This window comes from Siphateles boraxobius, unplaced genomic scaffold, assembly GCF_051911475.1.
Source record: "Siphateles boraxobius isolate OS27281-9 unplaced genomic scaffold, OSU_SipBor_1 77, whole genome shotgun sequence".
In the NCBI taxonomy this organism is placed as follows: Eukaryota; Metazoa; Chordata; class Actinopteri; order Cypriniformes; family Leuciscidae; genus Siphateles; species Siphateles boraxobius.
The window spans coordinates 19526801-19550168 of NW_027509205.1; the positions used below are offsets into that span (position 1 = coordinate 19526801).

The 23368-nt window shown below is 39.5% G+C and overlaps 1 protein-coding gene and 1 pseudogene across 2 annotated transcripts in view; one reads left to right on the forward strand and one right to left on the reverse strand.

Annotated features, from left to right (window-relative positions):
* The first annotated feature begins 6928 nt into the window (after positions 1–6928).
* c23h1orf87 (chromosome 23 C1orf87 homolog) lies at positions 6929–12620 on the forward strand. The gene is made up of 8 exons (XM_077218614.1): positions 6929–7096; positions 7298–7412; positions 8091–8250; positions 8578–8706; positions 9217–9465; positions 10462–10530; positions 10624–10762; positions 11462–12620. The coding sequence occupies exons 1-8, from the start codon at positions 6979–6981 to the stop codon at positions 11620–11622; spliced, it is 1140 nt and encodes a 379-aa protein (XP_077074729.1). The 5' UTR covers positions 6929–6978; the 3' UTR covers positions 11623–12620.
* A 113-nt stretch (positions 12621–12733) lies between these two features.
* The window catches only part of LOC143725687 (cytochrome P450 2B15-like), a 53765-nt pseudogene continuing 43130 nt past the window's right edge, over positions 12734–23368 (reverse strand). The window contains exons 4-10 of the transcript XR_013198305.1: positions 22676–22731; positions 21667–21805; positions 19973–20146; positions 19733–19874; positions 15516–15703; positions 13578–13719; positions 12734–12970 (exon numbers count right to left, since the gene is read on the reverse strand). The product of XR_013198305.1 is annotated as a cytochrome P450 2B15-like (transcript). The remainder of the gene's footprint in view (positions 12971–13577; positions 13720–15515; positions 15704–19732; positions 19875–19972; positions 20147–21666; positions 21806–22675; positions 22732–23368) is intronic.

Consider the following 23368-nt stretch of genomic DNA (forward strand, 5'->3'; position numbering starts at 1 on the left):
GTGCAGGTGAGGACACATTCGAGCTGATTTCGGTACGATTGGAGCTGGAATCGGTGGAGAAACAGATCCGTGGTCTGCTGGAGAAACAAGCCGAGCTGCGGGATCGGCGATCAGCGCTTGAAATGTCACGCGCCGATGCTCATAAGTCAGTGGTTAGTAACTTTTTGTCTCCGACTTCGTCTACTCCGTGCGTTTCTCTGCCCAGGAGGACGCGATCATCTCTGGCATCATTCACTCCGGCACCGACACAACACCATGGACCCTGGGTGATCCCACAGCGAAAGACACGAGCCAGGACCAGAGCAAGAACCTCACCGCCCCTCCCGGTCTTCGAGATCTCCACCCGGAACCGCTTCTCCCCCCTTCGCGAGTCGGAACGCGACGACGCCGTGATCATCGGCAGTTCCATGGTCCGTCATGTCCGCGCTACCTCAGGTAAGGGTACGGTGCGCACTCACTGCTTTCCTGGTGCTCGTGTTCTTGATGTCGCCGCACAGGTTCCCGAGATCCTGAACGGTGACGAGCACGTCGGAGCTGTGGTGCTGCACACGGGAGTGAATGACATCAGGCTGCGGCAGACGGAGGTTCTGAAGAAGGACTACAAGAGCCTGATCGAGACGGTACGCAGCACAGCGCCTGAGGCAACGATCATCGTGTCTTGACCGCTTCCCACGTACCGACAAGGACAGGAAAGGTTCAGTAGATTATTTGCACTAAATGAATGGTTAATGTCATGGTGTAATGAACAGAAACTGCTCTTTGTAAATAATTGGAATCTGTTCTGGGAGCGACCTAGGCTCTACCGTGCTGATGGCCTGCACCCCAGCAGAATCGGAGCGGCTGTTCTGTCGGACAACATCTCCAAAACGTTACACACCATATGACTAGAAAATCAAAGTCCAAATCACAGTCTTTGCTGTGCCAAATTAATTGATATAAGTAGTGTAGAACATTATATAGAAACTGTGTCTATTCCTCGTTTAGTGAGGCCATATAATAAATCTACTGTAGGATCTAGGAAAAATCTTATTGTAATTATTCCTGAAAATCTAAATATCAGTGAACAAAAACAATTTCTAAAACTAGGTCTTCTAAACATTAGATCGCTCTCACCTAAGGCGGTTATTGTAAATGAAATGGTCACAGATAATAGCTTCGATGTACTTTGCCTTACTGAAACCTGGCTTAAACCAAATGAGTATTTCGGTTTAAATGAGTCTACTCCACCAGGATACTGTTATAAGCATGAGCCCCGACTGATCGGTCGTTGCGGCGGTGTTGCAACAATCTATAGAGATATTCTTAATGTTACTCAGGAAACAGGTCACAGGTTTAATTCGTTTGAAGTACTTGTACTAAATATTATGCTCTTAGATGTAAGAAAGAAATCCCTATTATCTCTAGCCTTGGCTACTGTATATAGACCTCCAGGGCCCTATGCTGATTTCCTAAAAGAATTTGCAGAGTTTCTCTCAGATCTATTGGTCAATACCGATAAAGCAATAATTGTTGGAGATTTTAACATACACGTAGATAACACAAATGATGCGTTAGGGACTGCCTTTACAGATTTTTAAACTCTTTTGGGGTCAAGCAAAACGTCAGTGGTCCAACTCATCGTCTAAATCATACACTAGACTTAATTATATCATATGGAACCAATCCAACTGATATAGATATTATACCGCAAAATGACGATCTCACTGATCATCACATGGTAACTTGTATAATACGTACTGCTGAAATTTGTCATGTTGCGCCACGTTATAGACCAGGCAGAACAATCGTTCCAACCACTATAGATAGATTCTCAAATAGCTTACCTGATCTATCTCAGCTGCTCAGTGAACCCAAACAAACAGATGAATTAGATGAAATGACTAGCAGTTTGAGCACCATTTTCTCTAGTACATTAGATATTGTTGCACCAATTAGATCAAAAAAGGTTAGAGAGAAAACTAAAGCACCTTGGTACAACTGTGCTACGCATGTTATCAAGAGAGAAACTCGTAACTTAAAGCGTAAATGGAAACAAACTAATTTAGAGGTCTTTAGAATCGCGTGGAAAGACAGTATGTCACGTTATAAAAAGGCTCTAAAAGCAGCCAGGGCTGAGCATCTCCACAAACTAATAGAAAATAACCAAAATAATCCAAGGTTTTTATTTAACACCGTGGCTAGACTAACAAATATACAGACATCACCAGAGCAAAATATTCCGTTACAGTATAGTAGTAATGATTTTATGAACTACTTTAATGAGAAAATAGAAAGCATCCGAAACACAATTGTAAATGTACACTCTTTTATGGTGTCTTCTGATGCAGCCTCAATTATCGCCCCTCTTGAACAACTACACCGCTTTACAACTATAGGACAGGAAGAGCTAAATAAACTTATCATTGCATCGAAACCAACAACATGTTTATTAGATCCAATACCCACTAAACTACTGAAAGAAGTGTTACCTGTAGTGGAAGAGTCTCTTCTCAATATTATCAACTCGTCTTTATTTTTAGGTCATGTTCCAAAAATATTCAAGCTGGCAGTAATAAAACCTCTCATTAGGAAACCGCAATTAGACCCAAATAACTTAGCAAATTACAGACCCATTTCAGATCTTCCATTTATGTCTAAAATACTAGAAAAAATTGTGTCCGCTCAATTGTGCTCTTTCTTGCAAGAAAATGAGATATATGAAAAATTCCAGTCAGGATTCAGACCGCATCATAGCACAGAAACTGCGCTAGTTAAAATTACAAATGATTTACTTTTAGCTTCTGACCAAGGCTGTATCTCAATACTAGTTCTACTCGATCTTAGCGCTGTGTTCGACACTATCGATCATAAAATACTCCTTGATCGACTACAAAACTACACTGGTGTTCAGGGACAGGCATTAAGCTGGTTTAGATCTTACTTATCAGTCCGTTATCATTTTGTCTGTTTAAATGGGGAAAAATCAAAGATAACGTCAGTAGACTATGGAGTGCCGCAAGGATCGGTGTTAGGCCCTCTGCTATTCTCAATTTATATGCTCCCACTTGGTAATATTATAAGAAAACATGGAATTAATTTCCACTGTTATGCTGATGACACTCAATTATATATTTCATCACGGCCAGATGAAAACACTAACTTATCAAATTTGACAGAGTGTCTCAAAGATATAAAATGCTGGATGACGCGTAATTTCCTGCTACTAAATTCAGATAAAACGGAGGTATTACTTATTGGTCCAAAAAACTACCCACAAACTCACTTACAATACAACTTTAATATTGAAGGATGTCCTGTTACTTTATCCACTACAGTAAAAGTGTTATACTAGACCGCAACTTGTCTTTCGAAAATCATATTTCATTTGTTACAAGAACAGCCTTTTTCCACCTTAGAAACATTACAAAGCTACGTAACATGCTATCTGTTTCTGATGCAGAAAAGTTAGTTCATGCATTCATGACCTCGAGACTAGATTATTGTAATGCTATATTAGCTGGCTGCCCTGCATCCTCAATAAACAATCTACAGTTAGTGCAAAATGCAGCTGCTAGAGTTCTTACTAGGTCAAGAAAATATGATCATATAACACCAATTTTATCATCTCTACACTGGTTACCTATCAAATTCCGTATCAATTACAAAGTACTATTACTGACCTATAAAGCCCTAAATGGTTTAGCTCCTGTGTATTTAATGGACCTTCTATCGCCATACAATCCATCGCGTTCTTTAAGATCACTAAATTCGAGGCTTCTGGTCATTCCTAGGATATCTAAGTCCACTAAAGGAGGAAGGGCGTTCTCACATTTAGCTCCAAAACTCTGGAATAGCCTTCCTGATATTGTTCGAGGCTCTGACTCGCTGTCCCAGTTTAAAACTAGATTAAAGATGCATCTCTTTAGCCAAGCATTTACATAATGCTTACCTTTTATACCACTGCTGAATCAGATCAAATGCATTTAATATTATAAAACTTGAAGAGTCTGTAGGTTATTTGTATAGGTTGCATAGTATTTACAGTCATTACCTTCCTGTGTATATTGCGTGAATGACGGGTGGTTGGGTAGATATTGTGTTTTGCGGTAGGTGGTATGCCATACGGAACCGTTGCCACTGAACCTGCTTTAACGACGACAGTGGGGCTCGACAGCCTTTAATCAAACGGGTCGGCGCGTATGGTTGGGCTGCGGAGAGATTGTGAGATTGTGGTTGGGTCTCAGCAGCAGGAGGGATGTAGAGGTCAGTAAGCGGGGCTGAGTTGAGTGGGGGACGGAGGGGGGTGACTCTGGGACGCAAGAATCACTGTCTTCATGTTTTTTATCATTTACGCCCGTGTTATGGAAATCATTATGAACAGCAGCTACGCTAATTATTTTCCCTTTTTGCTTCTCTGCGGTTATCTCGGGACGCGAGTCCCGAGAAAAACGGCGTTCGTCAGCTCCAGTTTCCAGCCTTTCACAGAGACTTCAGATACCCCAATCACAAAGCCTGTGAAGAGACGGCTCAACACCGGCGATATGGACCCTCTATGGTGGACGGCACTGATCCTCAACAACTCGTCTCAACACCGGCGTGATTACTTGGACTTCAAAATGATGGAAATGGATAAATATTCTAAATGTTCCGATCCAATCTGACTTGTAATGCTGCCCGAATCATAAATCATGCACTGTTCCTTCGTTGGCCAGAGGAGAACTGGCCCTCCGGCTGAGTCTGGTTTCTCCCAAGGTTTTTTTCTCCATTCTGTCACCTGATGGAGTTTTGGTTCCTTGCCACTGTTGCCTTGTCTTTTGGCTTGCTTAGTTGGGGACATTTATTATTCAATAATATTATTGATCTGCCTTACTTAAGGTGGACGTTGACTCAATTTTCTTTTAGAAACAAACTCTGTTATATTATTTTCATGTTATCACTGTGAAGCTGCTTTGATACAATCTGTATTGTAAAAAGCGCTATATAAATAAAGGTGACTTGACTTGACTTGACTGTTAGTGCGTTAGACGCCTATGTCCACAGAACTGCCCTGTGGAGGAAGTCAGAACAACTATTTGTGTGCTTTGGGCCACCCAAGAAGGGGTGTCCCGCGTCTAAACAGAGAATGAGCAAGTGGGTGGTCGAGGCTATCTCACTTGCCTATGAGTCGGCTGGTCAGCCTTCACCTTTGGCTGTACGAGCCCACTCTACCAGGAGTATGGCGGCTTCTAAAGCCTTACTGTCAGGAGTTTCCCTCAGTGACGTTTGTGATGCGGCTGGATGGTCTTCACCGCATACTTTCATTAGGTTCTACGACCTAGACTTAAGTTCTACCCCTGGGGCACAGGTGCTCTTGTCCTCTGTGCGCTAGTTCTCACATGGCGGTCACTTGGTCCTATGGCGACGTGGGTATTAGCGTTCCCTCAGCGTTTGACGCAGCTCGAGTTCCCTTGAAAGGGAACGTCTCGGTTACGTATGTAACCCTAGTTCCCTGATAGGGAACGAGACGCTGCGTCATTCCACCATACTCCCGGCATTCAGGCCTATCAGAAGCTGCAGGGCGCTTGTGTTTATGGGGTGCTTTATAGTTTCCTGGTCGATGACGTCACCCGCCTATGACGTTCCATCTCTCCATTGGGCTGATTCCATACGTGCTTCATGACGCACAACGCAGGGGCGTTCCCACAGCGTTTGACGCACCGTTTCGTTCCCTATCAGGGAACTAGGGTTACATACGTAACCGAGACGTTTTTCACTGTAAATTATACAATGAGTTGTTCTTTTTCCTTTCAAAAACTGTAAATTTAATGGTATTTTACAGTAAAATTACATTAAATGTACCGTTAGATCTATCACAGTTATTTACCGTATATAGTAAGGAAACTTTCTGTTAACCAATTAACAGTTTTGCACTGTAGCATTTTTACAGTCTTTTACTGTTAAAATCACGATCATTTTTTACAGTGTAGTAATTTATCCTGACAGATAAAAAATTGTATCCTGATAGTATGGATCTGATAGGATCAGCGTGATGGGAATTGTGGCTGGAAGACTTCATGTATTATGGAACTGAAAAAAACAATAAAAACCGTATGAGCTATGTACTGTTAATAACTAATATCATCTTGCCCTGAATGGTACTGTCAGACTCAGTGTTCACTCGGGGAATGAGACGTTTACTTCCAGTGATCGTTCGCCTCCTAGAGGTTGTAGTTCACATCACTGGCCTTGGCATCCAAACAACTGAATCATAAATGCCTATAGATATGTGAAATTTGTGTGTGTGTGTGTGTGTGTGTGACATTTATTTAACATTTTCAATTTCTCATTTCAAATTGTTCACTAAGTCAGAGTTTTTGCATATTGGCAGACTATTTAATAGTAATAAACTTGTATTATAAACTAGTAGTAAACATTTATTATATTGAAATTTACAGCTTATGGGAAAAATGAATATTATAAAAAATATATTTATTGTTACTTTATTATTATTTATTATATTATCCTCCACAGCACAAATGATGCACGACAAACAAAAAACAAAAAAACAAAACAAAAATTAAATTAAATGTACAGCTAATGGAAAATAAAAAATATTTTTTATTTATGTATTGTGTACAGCACAAATGGTGCAGGACAAATGAAATGAAACAAAAACATTTAAAATGTGTTTATTGATTTAGTCCTGCACCATTTGTGCAGTGAACAGTTAATAAACAAACAAACAAATAAATAAAAAGTAAAATATTAAAATAAATAAAGTAGAATTAAGGAATTTACCATTGTCATTTAGATAGCCAAAAAAAAAAAAAATAACATTTTTATGCTTTTACACCCCAGTTACGTTATCATTGTGTAGTCAGGCAGAATGCCTCTCCTTCTGAGGCTGGCTGTAATAAATCACTCTTATCTGTGTGTGTACTGGAAGCGTCAGTGGCGATCGGGTAGCCATGACACTGAGCAGAGAACCCTGGAGAGAACAGGCTGTGCTCTTATTCGTGGATGTTGCTGATCCTACCACACCTGTGCTTGTACCTTAGACACATACAGCTCAAGACGAAGGCGCTGGTCTGTTTTATAGACCTAAAAGACTCCAAAAGCAGAGATTCAGGGATTGTGGGTAAGTAAATGTTTTCCTTTAAGCATTCAAACACAAACAAGACTTACAACATTGGAGTATTTGATAGATTCATAATCATTAAAGCCACTGACACACTGCCTCAGGAAAGTGACGGCAGTTCTGAGGTTTGATATCTTGTCATGTAATGCAGTGATATTTAGACATTTTTAAGTGTGTTATGTCTCATTATCTTCTCTGTAGGAGCTTCCCACATCATGGATGGATGGAAAACCACAGGGAAGACCAGCATGCCACAGCTGGTGGTGAAGATTGTTGGTGGGAAACAAATTAAGCATTTTATTGAAGGGAGCAAAAGGTAAATTTGCTCTTTATTCTTTAAAGAATTTCCCCTCATAACTAAAAAGTAGAAAATGATATACACGTATACATGTTACATAAATTAATTTTTACATGACGTATATTATTATTGTAAAATATTATTATAGTAATGTATAATCTATTATTATTGTATAGAAATAAAATATAAAAATACATTGTATTTTATAAATTGTATAAAAATACATTTTATATATATATATATATATATATAAAATGTATTATTAATATTAATTTATTACATTATTATATAATAATTATTACTATTAGTATTGATGATAATAATAATGATAATAAACACAATTTAATTATTAAATTTTTAGAGAAATTGCAAAATATCAGAAACCATAAATAATTACATGTATAATTATATTTATGAATTAATAATAATAATGATAATAATAAATTACATGGTTTAATTAATATGTTTAATTCATTATTATTTTTAAATATGTTTAATTCATTATTATTTTTAAATTAACTATTATATTATTTATATTATAAATTACATTCAATTATTTTAAAGAAATGGTTAGAGAAATTGCAAAATATCACAAACCTTATTATTATTATTATTATTATTATTATTATTATTATTATTAAGTAATAATCTCTGCCAATTAATAGATGCAAGATAAAAGCTCAAACTGTTATATAGTCCTACAGATCATCTTGAGGTAACAAACAGCTCTGAGGACAGACACAGTCCACCGATCAGAGTCATGGATGGAGATTTAAGCAGAAATTCACCGTCTCATGACCTGCAGCCTCTGGGACCGTTTGAGCAGACAGAGAGCCTATTAGATGCCCTCAGACAGGTACTGAGAAAAATCAGCTAAAGCATAAATACAATGAAAGATAAATATAAAATCTACTCATAAACAAAAAAAAACTTTTTAACAGCGACTTGCATTTCTGTGTGGTTGCAACTGGCCAGTTTTTTAGATGACTTGAGATCAGTTTAGGCTGATGTATGATTGCACTGTCCATGGTACAGAAAATTCTTACCAATGAATATAATAGCGCTGTCCAGGGTCCTGCCATCCACTTCCTATTGTTCACTAGAAGAAAAGTCCTCTAGAATAAAAGATTTCTGAAGCTCCTGCTGAAGATGGCTGGATACTAATGGTATGGTAATGATCCAGGTTCCAGACAGACGGTGTGTGACGGCACCATGCGGAGATCGCTCACGCTCCTACATACATCTGAAGTCCACAACCAACCTGGCTTATTCAAAACAACTCATGCAAACTCCTCATATTACAGGGGCAGAGGTGAGATATCATGTGCATGCTATCTTTAATGGCACATTTCTTATTATGTTTTTAAAAGAAGGATCTTTTATGCTTTTTAGGCTGCATTTATTTGATCAAAAATACAGTAAAAATAGTAATATTGTGAAAAATGATTACAATTTTAAAAAAGCTGTTTTCTATGGGAATATATTGTAAAATGTAATTTATTCATGTGATCAAAGCTGTATTTTCAGCATCATTAGTCCAGTCTTCAGTGTCACATGACCCTTCAAATTCATTTTAATATACGTATTTGGAAACCGTGATACTTCAGGATTCTTTGATGCATAGAAAGTTTAAAAGAACAGCATTTATTTGAAATAGAAATCTTTTGCTACATAATAAAAGTCTTTACTGTCCCTTTTGATCAATTTAATGCATCCTTACTGAATTAAGGTATTGTCCTCCCCCCCATAGTAGTATGAATAGTAAATAGTAGTGTATTCTAAATTAAAAACCCAAAATGGTTGACCTTTTCGTCATGTCCAGACAGAGGAGCCAGTTAAATCAGGTCCGGAGCACTGCCTCCTCTCCTCTGTCTCTGAGGAACTGCAGGACTGGGAACCACAAACATTCCAGAGCATTGAGGAGGAAGTGACATCACTCGACCCGTCCCGATCAGGAATCCTCCATCAGTCAGTCCTTACATACCTCTTCCTCAGACTGAAGATCCCTCTGAAGCTCAGCACACTGGCCTGTGTGTTCAAATCCTTCAGGAACACCAGCGACCCAGAGCAGGTACATCAGTTATTATCAGTTTCAGCAAATATTATTATTCAACTAGTCATTGTACAGTTTCAGGGGCATTTGCATTTAACAAAATGAAACCCATCAATTCAATCATAAATGTAAACAAGTTTTATTCATTGATTTTCATTCTGATTTCATATACAGCATTGCTTATTTTCATGAATAACCTGTTTGTTTGTTTGTTTGTTTGTTTGTTTGTTTATTATTTATTTATTAATTCATCCCTGACATTAATTTGATGCCAATAAAACATACTGGTATTAAAGTATGGGTTTAATTTTCTTTTTCCAAAAAAAGTTTCTATTTTTTTCTTTAGATTTTGGGTAGAAACACGACATATACTGTATGTGTTTTATGATAATTACCCAGTTTTCCATTTTGACCTAAATAGGGATTTTAAAGTTTTCCAATATGGTAAACTGAGTGAATCTCGTATAAACACATACAAGTCATGTTTCACCCCAAAAAACAAAAAAGGAAGTTATATTTTGCATGGGGAAAAATAACAACAATTTTAATACTAATATGCTTACAGTAATTGTCATTAAAATGTCACAATAAATAAATTAATAATCATTAATAAATAATATTTTTTTAAAACTTATTGGGGGGGGGGGGGGGGGCATTTTATAAGTGGTTTATTTAAACTTCTAACAAAGACAACAAATATATTTGACAACAAATGTTATTTTGCTACTTTTACTCTTTTCTAAAATTGAAAAATGTTGCTATCAGCGTCAAACGGACTAGTGCTTGCTTTCATACATTTTCATACACTTTCAAACTTAATTATAAATGAATTGGACTTTTTAAAATATTAGATAATTTAGATAATTTATACAATTAAGCTATAGTTAGTGTTTTTAAGGACATATGGTATTCTACAGAATTATTTGCACTGAAGTTTGTCTTTTTTCATGTGAAAGTGAAGATGAAAATGTTTTATGATGTTCAGCGTATTGTACTCACCATCACACTCCGCAGGTGCAATATAAAGAATTGCTGCAGTTCATACAGAGAGCTGTGCAAGATGAGAAAGAGCAAAGTGTTGAGGTCTGTAAATGAGCCTGATAAAAGTACCCAGATAATTATCTTTTTGGCGGTTTTCTGAAATAAAAAAGATCATTTGAACATGGTCCCCTTTAGGTCGAGATCTGGGATGCGTCAGTGGCCAGTACTGACCTGGAATCAGTGAGCAGTGTGACTGAAGACCAAAGAGAAACGTGGCTTCAGAGGTTCCAGAAGATGGAAATGGCCTTAAAAATGAGTGACACCAAAAACACAGGTATAAAGCCTATCATAAAAATAGTCTATCTGGTCCCAAGATGCTCATTTTGAAGAGGACCTATTATGTTTTTTTACATGTTCATCTTCCTTTAGTGTGTAATGTTGCGGTTTGAGCATGAAAAAGCTCTGCAAAGTTACAAAGTGCCTCAAAAGGGAGTTATTCTCTATATCAGTGTCACTTTTTCTGAACTTATCTGAAACGCCTACATTGTAGTCTTGAGTTTTCTTCCGGGAACGAACACGTCACAATCTTCTTCATTTATATAATTCATACGCAGAATAAAGGGGCGGGGCCTGGTTGAGTTAGTTAGTAGTGTGTTGAAACTGCTGGTTATAGTAAGGGGCAGGACATTTCCTAAAACATGCTCAACGCGATTGACCAATCACAACACACAGATCCAGCCAACCAATCAGAGCACAGTGTGATTTTCAGAAGGAGGGGCTTCATAGAGACAGGAACTAAACAGAGCGTTACTGACAGACTGGGAAGAGAGGAGCTGCAACAATGGAGAATATGAGAAAAATAATGTGTTTTTGAACATTAAAGAATTAAAACCTGTTTTAGTAGAGCCCAAAAACAAAGCCAAGCCTTTGTGAAAGTATATGATATTGCCTCTTTAAAGCTATTCAAAACTGATGGACTAATAGTCAATAGTATTTTCTAAGCAGAGATGATGTTTTCAACACTGTTTTTCAGGTTATGTGGAGAGAGATCAAGCCAAACGTCTGATACTGAACTACAGCCTCATCTTCGATCTGAATCTGAGTCCACTGAAGGTCAATGAAATCACACGTAACACTCAGCGAGAGGGCAAAGTTCACCTCGCCTCAGCTCTGCAGCAGCTGAAGGAACTATAAACCTCTTTACCCTTTTCTTAAATCTATGCACATACTACAGCATTACATTCATCCTTAATAACTACTCTGGAAAACATTAATATTGACCCAGTAAAAAGGGCTTTTAAATGAAAGCTGCAGTAAACCACATAAACAAACGTCATGTTTCACCCAAAAATCTAAAGAAAAAAGAAATTACATTTTGTGTTAATATGCTTAATTGTCATGAAAACAGATGTTGCGACAGATGAACAGAGATATGAATAAAAAAATTAAGCAAAATATAATTTCTTGTTTTCGTGACGTTAACGCCTCAGTTACGACTGTAACTTTGGATCCCTGAGGAGGGAACGAGACTCTACGACGTGGTTTGACACTGTAGGAACAATCTGCGTGATTGTGTCGTGAAGCACGTGTGAATCAGTCCAACATTGGAGCTCTGATTTGGAACATTGATTATTGACCAGGACACATTTGCATTGCTACTAATTTAGAATTAAACACTGCACATCCATTATTAAGTTTGTGCACCTTAGACTAAACTCAGTTTGTTAATTAGGTATAGCAGGGCCTGATGATTATATAAGACAAATCAAACTCTGATGTAAGATTGCAGATATAACATGATTTAACATCTGTTCAGACTATGGAGAATGACCATGTTGTTTGGAGACTCATGTCACATGATCTAGTAACTCAACCAGTTTGACCACTTTAGACACATGGACATAAATGCACATGTGAGTTTTGTCTCCACCCATAAACCCACAACTGGAAGCTGCACTCTGGTGCACAGTTTGACAGTACATTTACACATTAATGTTCACTGTTACTGGGGGGGGGGGGGGGGAAATAAATACTGTACTTACTTTAGACTTGAATGGAATGCTTCATTCACTCATTGAGGTGTCATTATTTGTAGTAAAAGCATTTCACTATACAAATCATATAAAACTACATGTGTATACATTTTATTATACAATAAAATGCATCCATAGTAAAACAATAAAAACATTTTATTTATGTAAAAAAAAAGATTTTCTTTTTTTATAGCTGTGCTTAAATACATTTTTAAAACTTTTTGCCACCATGAAACTAAAATTGACCATTCTTGTTTTTTATGGAATATTTAATGTATGATGGCGATGTCATACTGATACATTTCGATTTACTGACGGTCATTCTTTAGTATCTCTGCTGCAGCAGATGATGTTGAAGGCCTGAGGTAAGCGGACGATACCAATGATCCCATCCATGTCCAGAGGCTGTGGATCTGGTGGCCAGGAGAAATGAATCCGCTGTAGGAGAGACGTGATGTACAGGAAGAGCTCCGTCCTCGCCAGCGTCTCACCGAGACAGACCCTCGGACCTGATAAACCAGCACACAAATATTTAGGCCTAAATTTAAGATTTACGTATTTGAGTTGCAAATAAAACTTACATCCATGTAGATTACAGAGCTTTAACTAAACAAACTAGTAAAATTAATAATGCATATTTGTCAGTCATACATAAATTAAAGATTTCCACACTCAGAAAATCATGGCATCGTTTATTATTAACTAATTGCATGCAATTGATTTCCATTTTAATCACTTTAAAACAGCATAAATCATTGAGAAAATAATTACATTTATTTAGTTATAAAGTATGAACATGCATCAGACTTGAGTGAGACTCAGACAAATTGGATTAATTGATGATAAATATATAAACCTGGTTATTGTGCATTTAAAATATTCAGTTTATTAGTAAGTACTATTACAGAAATCTTACCAGTTTCATTTATGTACTATATGACTGACAAATATGCATCACATATTATTTAGTTTATTCTAAAACTGTGTAATCCAAAATGGATTTACATTTTATATGCAAAAATACATAAACCTTATATTTAGGCATACATATTTATTGGCGTGTAATATTAGTCCAGTAACCTTTGTCTTTATTAATATCAGAAATGCCTGACTCACCCAGTGAGAACGGGATAAAACACTCCGGCTTGCTGAAGTGTCCATTCTCATCCAGGAAATTCTCCGGGTTAAAAGAGTCGGAATGCTTCCAGTGCTCCTTATTGCTGAAAATTGCTGCCAAGTTTGTTAGGATCATTGTTCCCTGTATGAGGAAAGTTCAGCAGAGTTAAATAGTTAAATAACGCTTTTCACAAAACCCAGGGGCATTTTTAACCTCCTATATTGTACCATGTTTCATAATGTAATCAGTCATAATTTACACTGGTTTATTGCCCTTACATGATATTACATATGTATATAAGTTTCATTTAATTGATTGGACATGTGATGGAAATGTTTTATGTAATGGCCTCAGAATTGGTCAAAAGGGTATTTTAACATGAAATGCGCAGAAAAGTGCAGACTAAGGAAGCTCAGGTCAAAGACCATGTACACATCACATGATCATAGAATCTAGACTTACCGAAATGTGCTTAACACTGTAGAACTAACAGTCATATGATTAGCTTATGATCATTACAAACCAATCACCAGAAAAAATCAGAGTGAAGACTTGAGTGACATTGATTTTTACTCAACTAAGTATTGGATTGTATTACAAGTATTCGGGAAGGGAATTACCGTGAGATACTGTGGTATATTATATTATTAACATCTGGAAGTTTTTTGAATTGTCCTTGGTGAAGTCAGATTAGTAGGTTGTATTCTTCTAGAGAATTTCCACGACAGACAAGTAAAGCACATTTTAAAGCACACTTAAAGCACACAAACTTTATATAATATTAATATAATATAATATATAGTCTCTTTATACTTAAAGTTTAAATTACTAGTTAAAAAAAGAATATTTATTGCTGCAAGAATTTGTTATTTATGATTGGGCAACAATCACAATCCAACTAAAGGATCATTTAAATTAGGTTTTTACACACTAAAAACTTAAATATAAAGAAAAAAAAGAAATTCTATTTTGCATATTTTAAATATATATTTTTAATACCAATATGGTTAATTGTCACTAAAATAATCTCATAATGCAAATGCATGAAAAACAAATCTTAATGGTCCTTAAAAATATATTTTCTTTAAACAATATATATATAATTTTTTTTTCTTCTGGATTTAATGTTACTTGGACAATTTTTGACAGGTTTCATGACAATGCAACTACTTGCTTACTGCAATGTAATTTGTAAACAAACAGTGTGGTCCATTGTGTATTAGGCCTATTATTAAAGATGAAGTATGTAAGAATGACAACTAGTGGTCAAAATAGGTACTGCAGTCAAATTCAAAACATTGGAGATCGTCCTTCTCCCGCCACCTGCTCCTCAAACTGGACGGCGCTTACTCCGGTTGCCAGTTTGAGCACACTCAACAGAACAAGCGCAAAGGACAATAAAAATCTGCAAATTGGCAACGTGCAGTATCACAGATCAAAAACGAAAACAAACATTTCAGCCTGGAAATGCACATTTCAAAGTAAAATAACTGACTGTAGAAGTGTTTTTCAAATAAACGAGTATGTGAACTTAGCATGTTTCTTCAATATATGCAAACATGTTATGGTATTTTTTATGCTTTAGTAGAGTGAAAGAGTTATATACAGCTCTTTTAACTTCTGATACATTTTCAATATTCAATCCAGAAACAAAAATGTATATACAGATGCATATATCAGATGTGATTTGTGAAGAAATAAAGAATATACAAATATAATCTCTTTGGCAAAGCTAGTCATAATTGGTTATTTATGGCTCGGATAGCATCTTTATTGCGGGGTTAACTGTATGAAAAGGCTGTGAAAATACTTAAAGCCCTTTCAACAAATAATTCAGATGGTTAGATTTAAACATATTGCCAAGGAAAAGCCAGGGAGGATGTCTTTATTTTCAGTGAGTAATTACTATAACTTCATTCATAGGCTCCATTCATTACCTGAGGAATGTCGTATCCTCAAAGTTTTGAGGGACGAATCGTTTCATGAGTCACCCCCAATGGTACAATGTTGGCACAGCGCTGAATCTCGTGAACAGTGGCGTAGGTGTATGATAGTTCATCACGGTCATCCATGCTGGGCAAGGATTCGTAACCCAACACCCGAACAATCTCCTCATGACATCGCTCTGTGTGAAATAAAAAGGAAATTGCATTTCATATAGGTTAGTTAGAGTTGAAGCTTTAGGTTTTGATGCTTAGCAAATGCAAAGGCTGCAGTGTGGAAAATGGTGAAAAGGCTAATATAGAGCATCAAAGGTTGATCTATTAACTGTAGGTTATTAAATTAATAGAAAAATATACCCAACCAAAGAGCATCTTCTGGGATTACTAAACAACCTCCCAGCAAGCAGCGCTCCAAGATGTTTTCGTTGGTAAGTTAGTACACTAAATGGTTCTGATTTAACTGCAGAAAAGGCGCGGTGCGTTGCTCGGTACTCGGTTTATAACTGTGATTCTGATAAGAATCGTTGCGATCGGGAATATCATGTAAGGCGGATTTATACTTCTGTGTATAAAGAAGTATAAATGTATACTTCTGTGTATACTTCTATAAAAAAACGGGACATATCGATGACCCGCACACACAGTTGCTCGGTCGACCGTGGGGTTGGTGTTGGGGGACTGGCTTTAGGCAATGCTCTCTTACATGCGCTTCATGAGGCACACACGCAAGGTCTCTCGCTCTCTACCTCTTTGCCGTGCGCGCGCTGTTTGATCATAGATATTCACGTAGACTTTCGAAAACCTGGACATTCAGTGTCCCGGGAGAGTGTATAAATTTCCCGGGGCAGGTTGTTAAAAAGGACAATCCCGGAAAAACAGGGACGAGTGGCAACACTAGTGTGTAGCACGTGTAGCCTATGACGTAGCCTGATGTGCACCTCTACAAAAATGTAACAACGCGTCAATTCTACACGGACTGCATACGCTGTAATTGGTCTGCAATAAGTGGACCAATCACCACAGAAGAAGCGCTGTGATCTGTCTGCAAGTGTAATTGTCGTCAGTGCGGTCAACAAGCCAGAAGTATAAATGAAAACCGATGTGTAGCCAGCGAAGAGGCTACAGAGTAGGTCTGACGCAGAAGGAAATGGCAAAAATGTTCAATCCCCATGCAGATTTTGCTGATGTTCAAGAAAGCTGCTTGTTTCGAAAGAGACTTCTGTGTGAGCAGCACTTTATAGTCTTATTAAAAATGGAACGTTTATGGAATGCGACATTTTGCTAATGTGACCACAATGGAATCTTGTTTTCACACAAAAATGCTTGTTTCCAAAATATAAAATGGTAATTTCGATTATATAATCTCACAATTTGGAAATGTTTCTTGCAAGGGCAAGTTTCTTAATGTCCTGTTAGTTTTCCCGCTCCTCGTTTGTGTTCAGTTTCTTAACCTATGTTCTGTTAATTATCCCATTAGTCCCTGTCCATTTAAGACCTGTGTTTTCCCTCAGTGTTTGTTGGTCGTCGTCCTTGTATGGTTGTGTTTTCCCTGAAGTTCCTGGAGTTTGTCATTTCGTTCCTGTATGTTTATAGAAGTTTATTTTGTAAATAAATCAGCTATTTTTGGAAGTCCTCTTGTCCTCGTCTTCAGATACCTGCACACAACCTGACAGAATGACCAACCATTACAAAAAAAAAACAAAAAAACAAAGATGAACAAGAGAGGATGAGGAAAGAAGAAAAATGTTAACCACATTAACACACCTATCCTTTTTCAAAATGAGCGCTCTCTTGAGGAGTATGCAGGGCTTTACCTGGAGCTGTGTGATGACATGACGTTGGAAGAAGAAGAATTGACGCAAAGTTTCTGGGGTGGATTAAAGGACCCGCTTGCCCAGCTGATTCTGGTTAAAGATCTCAATCTGTCATTTCTGGAGTTTGTGGATCACACGCTGTGGGCGTGTGGATCCAACTACCTCGTAGAAGATCTCCCACTCCAATCAGTTCCAAGCCCGCCAGGCCAGAGCCCATCGCCTGTCCGCAAGCGCCAGAGCCAGTCTTCAAGCAAGAGCCAGAGCCAGTCTTCGAGCAAGAGCCAGCGCCAGTCTTCGAGTAAGAGCCAGAGCCAATCTTCGAGCAAGAGCCAGAGCCAGTCTTCGAGCAAGAGCCAGACCCAGTCTTCGAGCAAGAGCCAGAGCCAGTCTTCGAGCAAGAGCCAGAGCCAGAGCCAGTCTTCGAGCAAGAGCCAGTGTCTGCTGTTCCGGAGCGGGACCCAGTGTCTGCTGTTCCTTAGCCATAGCCAGTGTCTGCTGTTCCTGAGCCAGAGCCAGTGTCTGCTGTTCCTGAGCCGGAGCCAGTGTCTGCTGTTCCTGAGCCAGAGCCAGTGTCTGCTGTTACTGAGCAGGAGCCAGTGTCTGATGTTCCTGAGCCGGAGCCAGTGTCTGATGTTCCTGAGCCAATGTTTGTTTCTGTTTTTGTGTCTGTCCTTTTGGCCACTACTGTTCTAGTGGCTACTGAGCCGGTGTCTGTTCCCATTCCTGGGCCGATGTCTGTTCCCGTTCCTGGGCCGGTGTCTGTTCCCGTTCCTGAGCCGGTGTCTGTTCCCGTTCCTGAGCCGGTGTCTGTTCCCGAGCCAATGTTTGTTTCTGTGTTTGTGTCCGTCTTTGTGGCTGCTACTGTTCTAGTAGCCGCTGATCCTGCGCCAGAGCCCGTACCAGAGCCCGTTGATCCTGCGCCAGAGCCCGTTGATCCTGCGCCAGAGCCCGTTGATCCTGCGCCAGAGCCCGTTGATCCTGCGCCAGAGCCCGTTGATCCCGCGCCAGAGCCCGTTGATCCCGTGCCAGAGCCCGTTGAGCCCGCACCAGAGCCCGTTGATCCCGCGCCAGAGCCCGTTGTTCCTGTGCCAGAGCCCGTTGATCCTGCGCCAGAGCCCACTAATCCTGCACCAGAACCCACTGATCCTGCACCAGATGCACCAGAGCCCACTGATCCTGCGCCAGTCCTGTCCAGCCCAGAGTTTCCTTTGCACCTGGTCCTGCTTAGCTCAAAGCCCTCTTCACCGCTGGTCCTGCACAGCCCAAGACCCCCTTTGCTGCCGGATCCCCCCTTTCCTGTCAATTTCCCCATTAACATTTTGGGGGGGTGCCCACCCGAAGTGTCCTCACCGCCATGGCCACCCGAAGGGTCCTCACCGCAATGGCCACCCGAAGGGTCCTCACCGCCATGGCCGCCCGAAGGGTCCTCATCACCATGGCCACCGAGGGTTCCACAGCTCCACCCTGGACGCCCGAGAGTCCCACAGCTCCGCCCTGGACGCCTGAGGGTCCCACAGCTCCGTCCTGGACACCCGAGGGTCCCACAGCTCCGCCCTGGACGCCCGAGGGTCCCACAGCTCCGCCCTGGACGCCCGAGGGTCCCACAGCTCCGCCCTGGTCACGCCCACAGCCTGCTCCGCCGTGGCCACGCCCACAGCCTGCTCCGCCCTGGCCACGCCCACAGCCTGCTCCGCCCTGGCCACGCCCACAGCCTGCTCCGCCCTGGCCACGTCCACAGCCTGTTCCACCCCGGTTCCCCAAGCTTACAGCTCCGCCCTGGAGGGTTCCCGCGCCTGTGCAACCGCGCCCTCGTCAGCCTCCAGGGCGCCCACCCTCCCACCCCTTTGGATGTTATATGGCGCGAGGACGCGTCTTCGGGGAGGGGGGAGGTACTATCATGTTTCTATGAGTTTAGTTCAGTTTTGAGATCTTGTTTCCCCCCGTCTTTGTGATTTTGGTTCAGTCCTGTTAGTTTTCCCGCTCCTCGTTTGTGTTCAGTTTCTTCACCTGTGTTCTGTTAATTATCCCATTAGTCCCTGTCCATTTAAGACCTGTGTTTTCCCTCAGTGTTTGTTGGTCGTCGTCCTTGTATGGTTGTGTTTTCCCTGAAATTCCTGGAGTTTGTCATTTCGTTCCTTTATGTTTATAGAAGTTTATTTTGTAAATAAATCAGCTATTTTTGGAAGTCCTCTTGTCCTCGTCTTCAGCTACCTGCACACAACCTGACACTTACACTTTCAGAGAAAAATTAAATAAAAGAAAAATAAAAAATTGCCAGAAATAAAGTCAGAATTGCGTGATATATACTTGCAATTGTGTGGGGAAAAAGTGTCTATATATATTATTTCTCTTTATTCAATTAATGAATATTGTTTAATTAATGTTTAGCTCTAGTACCTTGTACATCTGGGGTTTGAATCAAGAAGATGAGCCCCCATCTGATGGTGGTTGATGTGGTGTTTGTTCCAGCCTGGAACAAATCAGCTGCTGAAATAAATAGATTCTCCTCATGAAACGTGGAGTCTTCATTGGACTTTTGCTGCTCCAGGTGAAACAAATTTATCAGTTTGCTACAGCTAAAATGTCTTGTTTTACATATTTGCATGTGGGAACCCTTTTTTCTGTAACTGATCTCACTTTCTCGATCTCTAGTAGGTAGGCATCAATGAAGTCTCGGGGGCTGTCTGGATCCAGATTTTCTTTTTGTTCTTTAACTTGTTTCCGGATGCAATCCAATAACTCATTGGCGTTCTGCTTGACCTTCTGGTGTGGCCCAGGGAAATTCTTGATAAAGGGCACCAAGTTGAAAAACTAAGATCACAAAAAGATGATGGGTGCTCAGGGGTAGCTCAGGGGTAGACGGGTAGACAGGTAGCTCAGGGGGCCATGGCGGTGCAGGTAGCTCAGAGGGCCATGGCGGTGCAGGTAGCTCAGGTGGCCATGGTGGTGCAGGTAGCTCAGGGGGCCATGGTGGCCATGGTGGTAGAGGTAGCTCAGGGGGCCATGGCGGTGCAGGTAGCTCAGGGGGCCATAGTGTTGCAGGTAGCTCAGGGGGGCCATGGCGGTGCAGGTGGCTCCAGGACGGCCTCCTTGGACAGGAGATTGGTGGGTTTAGGGACGGCCTTCTTGGCCATGGACAGGAGAGTGGGGGATTCAGGGACTGGGGAAGATGACTCACTGGAACAGTATCTGGACATGAGGACAGAAGATTGAAAATCTTCTTAAGAGCTGTCTTGATGGCCATGATAACTGGGACTTATAGCTTTTCCATCAGGTCCGCACTGTTTGAGACCGCTTTCCTTTCCCGAAGAAAAACCAGAGCACTTTCCATGATGGTATTGAAAACTGCCATTGCATACTGAGGATGGAAGCTGGCGTTGGTTTCACCCACATGGAAGACGTTAATAATAAATTGCGCTCCAGTGAATAGGTGGTAGCTGACGTCAGCATAAAGGAGCTCCTCTAATCCGCCCCAGAAGATTGTCTGCAAGGTTCCATCATTCCATGGAACCAGGTTGGAAAGATTAAGAAATGTCTCAACATAATCTTCAATTGAATGACCATCTTGTGAAATGGAGAGGAGATGATTCTCTTTGTCAAAAGATACGATGTCCATGGTTGATGTTGGTTAAGGTCTGGTCTGCTGCCACGGAACAGAAGATGGCAAACACAGGTAACTTCCAAACAGTTTATATTGATTGACATAAGGGACTTGAGCAGGTGAGAAACTGGATTACAGATTAATATGGTGATACTGGCAGGAAAGAGACCATTATTATCTGTTCCAGGCAGTGATGAAGAATTAGAAGACTTGAAGACGAGATGTTACCAGAAGATGGATGAAGACTGAAGAAAACTGAACAGTTTGAAACAGGATCACACAGGTAAGTTTCCTTTCACAGATCACTGAACAGTTCAAGACAAGTGGGTAGTCAGGTAAGTGTTTAGTGTTGGACGATGACACCAAAGGTTATCTAAAGACTGACTGCTTATATGGTGCATGGGTGATGAGTGATTATCAGAGGCAGGCGTGATGATAGCTGACTGAGTGCAGGTCGGGACCAGAACGTATGCTGGGAAATGTCGTTCTGAAGTGACTGGGGATTTTGACAATATGGATGCACTACTGTTTAAATTCTGCCATTTCTCATTTACTCAAAGGGTGGCCATAGCCAATAATCAATAAATTAATAAAATAAAAATAAAATAGTTTCTGAGGGAGATTGAGTACATGGATGAGAATAATGCACACGTAAAGCCGGTGATGATTATTTTTCAGCAGTGTAATTCTTTTTTTTTTATTCAGTCAAAAATGAAGAATGTGATCATACCTGTCCTGCAGCTGACCCTGCAAGCATTAAGTTATCACTCAGGATTTTAAGGAAAGTATGAGAAGCATTTGTCACCATAATCGAAGCAATCTCCAACCACGATTGAACAGATAATGTTGGAAACTGCATTCTGTAATGCATGTTGGGTTCATTGACTTGCCTACAAGGAACATGCATCAGTATGAGTGGAAAAGGCCAGTGCTTTAATATTCAATACATTTTAAATAAAAACTTGAATTTAAATTGTAAGGCCCGCCCAATCGGCCCAACGGTGGTTTCCAATAGAGCAAGTGAAGGTCTCCTGCGCGTTCTGTCTTTTTAATGTGGCAAATTAATTTAATTTTCCAATTAAACTTATCTAACTCCATTTTATCACAACCTTAAATTAAGATTAGAATGTAAATTGTTTATTTATCATTTCCATAATAATTTATCTAGACATCTAACTCTTTATGTAAATTACACTCATTCATTCATACAGAATTTTGAGTCGCACACCGGCCAGGTATACGGATCTCAATCACAAACTCGTCAGTATTGGTCATTAGACACAGTCAATTGTGTGGCCTCTGTCCAATGACCAATACAGCCGAGTTTGTGATTGTGATCCGTATACCTGGCCGGTGTGTGACTCAACCATGCTTATTTCTAAAAGTATGCTTTTTAGTCCCCATAGATCTGTACACAATTAAGGTAAGACTATATCTAACCAGAGTTTATGACCATTACCTTTCATTGTCCATTGTCTTTGAGAACTAATCATGTTTCTGACTCCTAACCTGATGATAAACTTTAACCTGACTTCCCCTTTGGGTCTAATATTATGACTAACTCTTACCTGACTTCCCCTTTTAGGCATTCTAACTTTTGAACAAAATGTACTGTTCAAAACTAGTGAAAACTCATGACTTTGGTTGTGTGAGTGTAAAAATAACAAATATGGGAAATAAAACTAGACAGATGTCTAAACTTTAAACCTTTTGCATACCTAGTAACCAAGCTAGTAAACTAGTAGAAATCTTCGCTGCTGCCTCCAGGAGTGACCAAACGTGACCATTATTATACCTGAGAAAGAGAGAATCAATGTTCTAATCTCAAATCTGATCTATTGCTAAATGCAGAATCTACACATTTTTGAAGCAAAGTGACTCGAGATCGACCGTACACCATTAAAAATAAAGGCTCTTTATTGACATCTATGATTCCATGAAGAATCTTAAATGTCTATAGAACCTTTTTACTGCAAAGATTCTATGTAGTGTCCAAATATTTTTCAAATGTTCCTTGGGTAACACTTTAGAATACGGTTCCTTCGTTAATGAATAACTACACAGGAACTAATGAGTAACACAATATTAACAATCCAGTAACTACTATTAACTAATAAGAAATTCTAATTAACAAATTAGTAAGTAATAGAACACAGATTAAAGTAGTAGTTCACTTTTAACTAATCAATAACTTCTATTTTTTTAATGCTTCCTAGAGAACTACTGAAAAAGTTTCATAATTCATGCAAAACTAATCAATAACTAATGCAGGACAAATGACTAGCACTACATTAACATTTTAACTGCTACTGTAGATGAATACACAAGGTTTATCAATATATAATAGCATAGCAGACTTGTGATTTGGGAAATAATTAGCCTATGCTCTCTCCTAGAGAACTATTTATTAACTGAATAATTTTAAAGAAATG